The 10,250-nt window shown below is 36.0% G+C and overlaps 1 protein-coding gene across 1 annotated transcript; it reads left to right on the top strand.

Moving 5' to 3' along the window:
- The first annotated feature begins 3,240 nt into the window (after positions 1-3,240).
- Positions 3,241-9,798, top strand: IMMP2L (IMP2 inner mitochondrial membrane peptidase-like (S. cerevisiae)). Its single transcript, XM_009871189.1, has 2 exons — positions 3,241-3,375; positions 9,691-9,798. Exons 1-2 carry the CDS (start codon positions 3,241-3,243, stop codon positions 9,796-9,798), a joined length of 243 nt encoding a protein of 80 aa, XP_009869491.1.
- The last annotated feature ends 452 nt before the right edge of the window (positions 9,799-10,250 follow it).

Raw genomic sequence — 10,250 nt, 5'->3', positions numbered from 1 at the left:
ATTTTTTGTATGTTTTATGTGTTTGGTTTTGTTGCACCATCTTTTAAGTGTTGTGACTTTTTGATCTTATTCAAGGTGTCACTGACTGGGCTCTGCTCTTTGAAGGGGAAAGCTTATGAAACGGACCTGGCAAAAATGTGCACACTGTTCAATGAGATACCGACCTGTAGTCGCTTAACCTTAAAAATGTCATGTGGAAGGACTTACGGTTAAAGATGGGTTTGTTTTGAAGGCATTCACAAACTGTTTAAAATGTGTTTACTATCTTTTGAGAAGAAGGGCTTCTACAGTAAAGTAATCTACAGGTCAGCTCAGTTTGTGACCTGGGGAAAGGCTGTCCTTACTGTGGGAGATGAGAAAATGAAGCTTTCAGAATGTAGCATGTGACTGGAAAGGAAGGGTTCATCTCGCTGCAGATGGAAAATTAAACCAGTGGTTTGATCAGTCACCTAAGAGAGGAGGAGAGGAGAGGAAATACATCCATAAAAAGTAGAGAAAGTCCTTCAGCACAGCAGCTGTTTCTGTCTTCGATGGCTTTGCAAATCAATTGCTTGTAGGGCTATTGTTGGTATTTTTCTCCTCTTATTTATTCATACTGTGGCTCATAATACTGCTGGTGTCCAAAACCACAAAGTAGGGCCTGAACTCCCAGCTTTGTCCACAGCTACCTAATACTCCCAGTGTTGCCTTGGCCAAGTGATGTACTGAGAATGTAGCATTTTGTTTTAACTGCTTTAACCTGGCTGTTGGATTCTCTGTCACTACTAATTAGCTGGCAGTTCCAGGACCATATGGTTGGTCTCCTGTGGGTTGTCTGACCAATTGCTTGTCTTCAGATATTAGATTTTTCTAGGTAGATACCAGCTTGGGGCTTTTGCATGAAGCTTACAACAAGATCAGTCAATGGATTTAGTAGAAAGGATGGGGTGAACATTCATGCTTCATTATTAATGAAAATTAGGTTTGTCTAATGAGGAATTTAAAGAGTAAGTAAACTTGTCTGATTTCTCAAAGGTTTGTTTTTGTTTTTTTTTTAATCCTAAATTAGTTGTATTGTGATACATCTGTTGGGCAATGTCTTTCAGCTCAAAGAGTGACTGTAGAGAACATGGGGGATATGTTTGTGGGCAAGTTCTCAAAATTGTGTTTTGACACTGACATTGCTGTTAGACATCTACCAGACCTCATAGCAAAGGAGCAGAATTCCAACCAGAAAACTCAAGAGGGAAGTTAAGAATCGGTAGGTTAAGAAAAGGGTGTTAAGGTGTATGAAATGGTATAGTTTGTTAAAAGGTAGACAAAAATGTGATTTTTAGAGATTCTGGTTTTATGTTGAATAATTCTAAAGGTAAATCTGTGCTGATTGAGGCAACAGTCTCTTTTGGTGGATTGATTCCAATAACAAGTTCTTAAAAAAAAGCGCTGAAATTTAACAAGTGTCTTGAATTGATGAGGTTTTTGTTGTTTCACAACCTGTTTCAATTTCTTCATGAAAGCTGTTGATGCAAATGCAAAATGTTTTCATGAAATATGCAGAAAGGAAATGCAATCGAATTACAAGCATTAAATACAGTTAGACAGGAGTGAAACTTCTGAGCAAGAGTTGTAGATGATGGTGAAGTGTTTCTACTTTAAAAAATAGTAGAAGAGAGTTAACACCTTGTGAAGGTGAATGTCAGAGGTAATAGTAAAGATGTTCCTGTCTTTTAGAAGCCAAATCTTGTCATTGCAAAGCTGTTAATATCTATAAGGAATTTTAGTGAATAATGTGCTGATAGCTTACTATATAGAACGGGGGTTCCTTTGTTCAGTGTAATGCTTTATAGATTTAAGAAGCTGTATCTGTGACAGAAATACTGCTTTCAGTACTATTTCATTGGAGCAATTTGAATGTATATTTTGCATACAAGTAGTTCATCACTTCCCCATTTCTGAAAATGCAACAAAGTGATTTTATTGTGAAGTTTTAAATATTCACTTTGTAAGAGGATTGAACAAAACTGCATATATTTATGTTTTCCATTGTTTTGGTTGAAAAAGAATTCTGTGTTCTTGAATATAAACACACTGAAAGACTCAAAAGTTCAGGACACCATCTGATTTCTCCTATTACTGTCTGTTGGAGTTAGGATGTAGTAAGTGGAGCAGGGACTCCACAGACTGATCTTGTGCAGGGCTTCCCAGGGCTTCATTGAGTGGAAGCAGCAGTTTAAGTTGGATTTATCTGTAGGGGAAGGGCAGTATTTCTTATACTTAAGCTGCAGTCATGTAAAGTAATCTTGTACCTTTGCAGCAGTACCTGGATATTCAAGAAGTAAAACTATGATCAAACAACTCGTGGTTCAGTGTACTTTATAGGTATTTTTCAAGAGCGTTCAGTGTTTCAGGCTAAATAAATACATGAGAGATAGCATAATAAATGGTGAGTTGGAGTGGAATAGTGCTGTGGGTCACTACTTAGCTGCCTGGTCTGTCAATATCCTTTTAACTTTCTAATGTAGTAGAGGGCAAGGAGTCACTGTGTTACTGTGTATCCCTGTGATATACCTGGGAATTTGAATTGATTTTACATGTTTACAGTTATCCCAAGTGTGGAAGTGATGCATTTGTGCATTTTTATGTGTGAAAATATTTAATAAAAGGTAATGTGTTACAAACAGTCACCTTTTCCTTGCATGACCCAATCTTGTCTTTGAGGTTCACAGATTCAAAATGGTGTATGGAAAGAAAATTATTTATAGAATTTTGGTTGTAAACTCAAACAGAATGCTCTATGATTTGTTATTTCTATCTAATTTATGATTGTTTGGGTTTGTGGTTAGTTTTTTTTTCTTTACTTTTTTGTTTTGTTTTGTTTCCCAGAAATGCATAATTAGATTTTGTCTGATTATATCAGTTTCTTTCTTGCTTAGCTGAGCTGTTTCATTGAGTCATTTTTATCAAGTACTTCTGCTAGCACTGGATCACAAGACACGGTCAAATTAGCCAAAGGGTAGATGTCAAGTATCAAGCTCTCTGCTGTAGATTAGCCTTATAAATTATGCTGAAGATTTGTGTTCTTTTTCATTCTTCAATGCACATTCATTTTTTTCACTATGAATATTGGGAGACCCTAGCAGATAACAGAATTAATTTATTCTTAATTGCGCATTGTTGGATTGCTACATTGTTGTTGTTGTTACTAAAAAAAATTGTTTTGTAACAACTTTTTTTTTTTTTTCCCTTCATATTTTTCAGACTATGGCACAGACTCAAGGTGTGGGGAAGAGATACATTAAAGCCTTTTTAAAAGGTTTCTTTGTTGCTGTTCCAGTAACTGTGACTTTCCTGGATAGAGTTGCCTGTGTAGCAAGGGTGGAAGGAGCATCAATGCAGGTATTTTGTCTGGGAGGAAATTAACAAGGGACTGTTCAATGGCAGTAGCAAGGTGGAAAAATATCTTTTTCTCACTTGTTATTAAATGACCACATTGTAGGATGGAATAGTTTTATTTTGACTTTGTTAAACAAATACTTCTGTGATGTGAAAAGAAAAGCTTTTGAGAAAAAAAACAACTTACCAACATTCTCTCAGTAAAAGTAACATATATAGATAAGTAGTGATAAAGATATATATGTATTTATATCTTCCTAGTAATTTAGAAATAAGGATTTGGTGCTTGGACACCACCTTTTGTCTCTTGGCATTGACTTGATGACTCAGTGAAGAAACTCTATTAATTTTTAGTGGTAGTGTTATAGTAATTACATAATACCTAATATGAGTGTCTGTGCTATTCAGTACAGAAGTGTTAGTTCACAGGTCTTACTTTGGTTATACTGAATGTTTATACAGCGTAAGCAGAGAAATACAAGTAGGTCGTGTAACATTTAGAAGATAAATATTCATGACAGTGAATGGCTAATTTCTGTCCTCTGTTATTGGAACTTGAAAAATACATGTCAGCCAATTTCTGTATTGTTACTTTGCATTTTAAACCATATGCATTGCATATTGCTATGCATCACCACTGATAACTGTAATTTATTTTGTTCCAATGTTGCAACATTCCAATTAGCAAAGAATAAGGATTGGAATCTTGGATGGTAAGCCCTCTTTTCTGAGTATCTGAGTAAAGTCAGAACCTTGAAGAGAGTTTTCATGGAGTCAAGACCAGCTGCTGAAGTTTGAATTGTGCAGCATTCACACAGACAAAGCTTGGACTAGAACCTGGGCTTGGCAGATCTATGTTTAACGCTATAAAAAACATGTAGTGGAAAGGAGGGAGTGACACGGTGGCATTGTGAATTTTGTGGCAGCCTGTAATCTGATGTTTAACCTCTGTCAAGATACCTCAGCTGATCTAGAAGGCAGCTGTCACCTCAAATATGGGGGCCAAAGTAAAATCATCATATTCCAGTAATTCTGCAATCTAGGACCAGAAGTGAGCGTAACATAAGTTGCCTTTGCCCTTTTCATGAATATTATTATGAATATCATTGATGACCAATCAAAGGTAGGAGAATCTCGGAGCTTACACTTACCGAGTCAGAAATTTGTTTCAGAAAGGAGGAGTGGAAACTGGGAAAAACAGTTTTGTTTTCTTTTTACTACCTTCAAACAGGAGAAGTTCAATTATATAACACAGCATCTATCACAGCCAGATGACTGTAACTTCCCCATTTTTCATCTCCATCTTTTGCCTCTGTTAGGATCTAGAGTCACATGCAGCATTCAAGATGCAGATACATCTTGAATTTTATGGGTTTGGTGGTATGTTTGTTTTCTGCTAGTGAGCATGACCTGAGCATTTATTGTTTGACGGACTGTTTTTTTAGCATTGTATTTTGTTGTCTGGTCTTTTCCGTCTCTGACATAATACTCTGTTAGACATCCGTTCTTGTTTGGATAGTTGTACCTCAGTAGCTGGAAAGGAATTTTCTAGACTTCCCTACTCCATAAGCCTCTCTGGTTAAGACCTCAGTTTTATGCTTCCTTTGAAGTCAAAATCTCCAGTGTTAGGGAGTGCTCTGGTATTGTTCTGGAGTGTTGCTTCTGTACTCATTTAAAGGGTCTATAGTTAACTATGGTTTATCCATAGAAGATTTGAAAACACTCTAGTTACTTGCTCAGGTTTATTTGACCTGGCAAAGAAGGATGTGCACCTTTTGTAGTGGCTAGGGAAAGCAGAATATATTTACTGGGTGATTAAAATCTAAGCTTTTCCCTTCCAGTGTATTTTGACTAAAAATTCCCTCCATTGACTGAAATATGGGTAGCTTGAAATCTGACATTTCTAATTTTACTAACATCTCAGTGTCTGTAGAAGTCTCTCTCTGGTTTTATTCTGGTGTGTAGTACCAAAATAGAAATTTGTTCTAAACTTCTATGCATATGGTTGTTTTTCAGACTACAAAAAACCCCCACTTCCTAGTGCTTTTAATAAGATACTAATTTCCTTGCCAAAATTTATTAGACACCAAGCTATATCTAACAGGGACATAATTATAAGGAATATCTATCTCTCTTGCAGAGTAGCTTGGACAAGTGGTCATCACATTACACTTCCATCTATTTACTGTGTTCTCTAAAGAGTGATCTGTGTAGAATGGAACTGAAAGCTGTAGGTATGAGGGAGAGTGAAATTCAGTCAGCATGTAGTCATATATCCATCAGTTGCATGCTTCCACTGATACTGTCTCAATATGAGGATATCATGGTATGATTCTCAAGAATTTGTTTGTAATAGACCTCTGAAATGTCTAGCTGACTTTGTGTACTCATCACTGTGGCTCCTGCTGAGCCTGAAATTAAAAGTTCTGACAAGAAGCAAGGAATAAATCTTTGTGTCACGCTCGCTCTCCTGTTCTCGTTCTCTCCCCCTTTGCTCTCTGTTTTTTTTTTGGACCAGCCTTACTGCTGCTTAATAGTTACTGACAATGGTAATATTTTTTGACACCCTGGCAAGCACACTGAATAAAGGTTTTAATGAAAATACAAATTTTTTGATTTATTCCCAATCAGTTAAGACAGACTTCATGCATTTCATTGTCTCAAGCTGATTTTGTGTTTCTACAATACTTTCAGCCACCTGTCATCATTCTTTCACTTGTCCTGACTTCAGTGTATATGGTTATTAACTCTAACATGTAGGGAGTAACAGTGAACTGTTGGAGATTATAATTTTAACATTTTTAATTGCTTCATTACCTTCTTTTGTCTTTCCAAAATTACCATTTTTTTCAATCCTCACATGAGGTAGTTTTGTCACTTAGGATTTTGCAGATTGATGCGTTCATCTAGCATTTTGTTATTAGTGGGTTTTAAGCGAGTCTTAATCTGTTTACAGCATTGAATAGAAGTAACACAAGTAACTGGTGATATGATTTCTTAAATGACTGTTGTGGATTTTTTGTGACTCCTCTCGCAATGCTGGATATATCCTTTAAAATCTTTTTTAGCATATGGATGTCTTTATATCCATTTATGCATTTTTTTTCTACTGAGTTTCATTGCTTGTCTGGTGTTATGAACTCCTCGTGCAGAATGATGTTGGAAAGGGAACCCCCTATGGATATATAAACTTGTAAATTCATTAAATGAAGTGGACAGTTTTCAAGTGAGATGGAAGATGACAGCATATGTGCAACTTTATATGCAAGTTCTCTTGCAAACAGTTCAGTATCAAGGATTATAGCAAGTAGCCTGGCCAGTGATCTCTGACGAAGCACTCTTGTTTTAGCAGCAAAAATTATTGAATGTTCTATTCCATTATGCATAATAGCAGTTGTAATTATTCTGAGGCAGTTTCTCCTAACTTGATTATTAGGATTACTGTACCTAAGCCTATGAGCTCATGTGAATATTTTTTTCTGTTCCCCAAGCTATAAGCAAATAAGTTGTGACCTTCTGGTGTTCACTAGCAGCATAACAACTATCGAGTTAATCATTATTTATAGTAAAAGGGCATGCTTTTACCCTCCTACTTACAGAACGTCATGTCCTGTGAGGCCTCATCATATGGCTGGGGATCTCAATTTGCATGCTTTTAGCATTAGATTAGCTAGTAATTGGAAAGAGTGAATGTTTTATGACTTCTGCACCACAGTTCTAAATTAAGAGCTGTGTGTCTCGTTTGTAGCCAACTATTATGCCAAGAACTTGGGCAAACAAGTTATAATGCTTTAAGCTGGAGGAAGGAAGAAGCCCCTGTATTATTTTGCTTCTTATAAAAACGAAGAGTCCTTGTGAGCCTATTTGTTGACTGCTGTTTCAGAAACTGTATTTTTTGTTTTGCTGGACTTGAGACCTTACTACTAGTAAAAATATCACACTACTTGTAAAAATGTCTCTGAACACACTGTGTTAAATTTTCTATACTTTTTGTCCTGGAATCACAATTTATGTTGTTTAGAAAAAGATTTCCTGAAGGTTTTAGGTGATTTTTTAAAGTGGAAAAATATAGTTGTTAATGTGAAGTGAAAATTATCTCCTTCTAATTTTTCTTAAATTTCTTCTACCAAAATAGTATTTTTGTTTGTGCATTATGCAATATGTAAATGTATTTAAAGCATTCTGTTGTTTAAATACAAGAAAACAGCAGGAGTCAACTAGGATATTGCAACTAGGGTGATGCTGTAACTACCTGGTATATTTCTCTGTAAGATGAAGTGAGAGGAAAAGTTTGTGAGCACTCATGTAAATCTTCTCTAAGTATCATCTGTGAAATACATTATGTTTTGGAGTAATGGGTTTAAAACTTCCATTTGTATTGACCTTCTCTTTTGGCCTTTTAAGATAGATACTTGTGAGTACCAAGCAGTTTACTTTGTGAGAGTACACGGTGTGTATGATTCCTGCTTTCAAAGATTGACCGCTTTTCTTTATATTTAGTATCAGTGTTAGTTTCTGGCCCATACTGCCAGCAGTTGGTAAAATGAGTAAGACTGTGAATTGTTTGTGAATTTGTATGCAAAGATACTGTCCTTTGGTGGAAGATGCTATATGGAAGATGGAAGATCATTCTGGAAAATCCTGATTAAAAAAATAATAATAAAATATCTACTAATTAGCTTCTGGTTTTCATTTATCTGCCTTTTGCAATGCATAGACTCTGGTATATAAAATAGCAATTAGTATTAATATATAGTTTAGACTTGAACAATATATTTGTGGGTGTTGAGGGGATCTACGTGATTAGAAATTTGCCCTATAGTCCAGAGCTCCAAGTGTAACCAGCCTCGTTTGTTGTTTAAATAAACATACTGTATCAATTCCCTCCCTTGCACCCTGACATATTTATTCTTTTTGACCTATCATATTCCTTACTGTTTGTGTGACTTACTCAGGACCCCAGCCCATCACTGCTTCATGCACTAGTTTTTCACAAGTCCCATTTGAAATAGGTCTTTATCAACCAATCTGGTTGGCAAAGAAAAGATGAATGAAGAAATGGTAGTAAAGGAAAAGGAGTGCTTTTAAATTGCTTATGAGATTAAAAATACTAAGTATCCATCCTGGTTTGGGAACACAGTTTTGTCGAATAAAAATACAATGAAATTTAACACTGCCTAATTATTTCTGTTGAGAACAGTTCATTTCAATCCTATACCCTGAATCAAAGTTACAGTCAGTCTGGGGAGGAAAATCTCAGCAGTGGAAGTCTGGTGGTACATGTGGAAGGCCAAGTTATAGTGTATGGTGAATGCTGAAAACCTCTTCTACAAAAAAATACAAAATTTTAGCAAATACTGCAGCTATCACACTGATGAATGAGGGGCTGCCTCATCTCAATACTCTGCTTCATCACATATGTCACTTAATTCCAAATTAGAGGTCCTCTGCTCTCCACTCTGGAGATACCAATGTTGTATTTGAAGAGTCTGAAAAAACTGACTGAGAAATAAGCTGTTGAAGGACTTTAGCCTGGATTACTCTTAAATACCTTCTATCTAGCAGAAGGAGTGTTCGTATTGAAATAGCCCCTGCAGATATCAACGAAGACAGTGCTGTGATGGGCTACTCCCTTCTCCTGTTTCTGATGGGATAACTCAGAGCCAGCATTGGCCAGGTGCCCTGGTCTTGTACCACATCACACAGTTACATACGGTTCTGTGTACCTCCTAATACTCTGTACTAAGTAATTACTTGGCTGTTTGAGATCAGTGAACAGTCTCATTTCACTGCATGTTTCTGTGAGAGTTCATGGTGCTTTGTATCCTGTTAGGGAAGGCCCACGTTTACTGGCACCTTTGTGCTGCCGGTGGAGGGTTTGTTTTCTCCCTTTGCAAAGGGTGCTGAGATTAATATTGCTATAAGCACTTACTTCATTTTTAATGCTTATGTAAACAGTAAGATGCCTGTGGAAAGTTTGCTTTTTCTGGGAATTAGCATTCTTTGTTCTCCTTTTTTTCTTGATATTAAATAATCTGCAGTAAAGGCAATCACTTCTTTTTATCAGGCTTGTCATAAGTATGTATCCTGTGTGATTTAATTTGCATGCAGTAGTGCATTGAACTACAGTTTATCATAAATTAACGACAGTTAACATGGCATTTAAAAAAGAAATGTATTTCCCAGAATACAACAGATTCTTGGTCCTTTTATAGTAAGTGCATGCATTTCTACTGATTTTAATGAATTTCACCTGCTGATGGAATGAGAGTTTCATAGAGGAAATGTAGATCTAAAGCTATTTTTTTCTCCTTTCAGCCTTCTTTGAATCCTGGGGGAAGACATGCATCTGATGTAGTGCTCTTAAACCACTGGAGCATTCGAAATTATGATGTACAACGTGGGGACATTGTGTCATTGGTGTAAGTAACTTTGCATACATTCCAATACATGCATAAATGTTGAGTCATCAGTATTTAACATTTAGTCTAGAATACTGCAAGTATATATATGAACAAGGAACATAATTTTTTTTGTGCATTATTTTTATGCCTATAATCAGTTTTCAAAACTCAGATGTTTGAAGAATGCATTACCAAGTGTTTACTTGATATGCAGTGTAAGGTGTTGTGTGATACAGTATACATCTGTACCAGAACAGCCAAGAAAAAATGATCTGTAAGATAAAGAGAGAAAATAGGTAAGATATTATGTGGCTTAATGGAATATACTTTTTAAATTGTTTGGCTATGCACTCATATTTGTGAGAAAATAGTGTTTCTTTACTAAGTAAGTGTGTTGTTGTTTTTTTTCTTGGAGAAATCTGGCTACTGAATAAAACTGTAAATAAGATCACAGGAATTCAACTGTGTCCCTAA

Source organism: Apaloderma vittatum, unplaced genomic scaffold, assembly GCF_000703405.1.
Source record: "Apaloderma vittatum isolate BGI_N311 unplaced genomic scaffold, ASM70340v1 scaffold286, whole genome shotgun sequence".
Classification (NCBI taxonomy): domain Eukaryota; kingdom Metazoa; phylum Chordata; class Aves; order Trogoniformes; family Trogonidae; genus Apaloderma; species Apaloderma vittatum.
The sequence above is the reverse complement of the archived record's forward strand: the minus strand, read 5'-3'. Positions and strand labels throughout refer to the sequence as shown.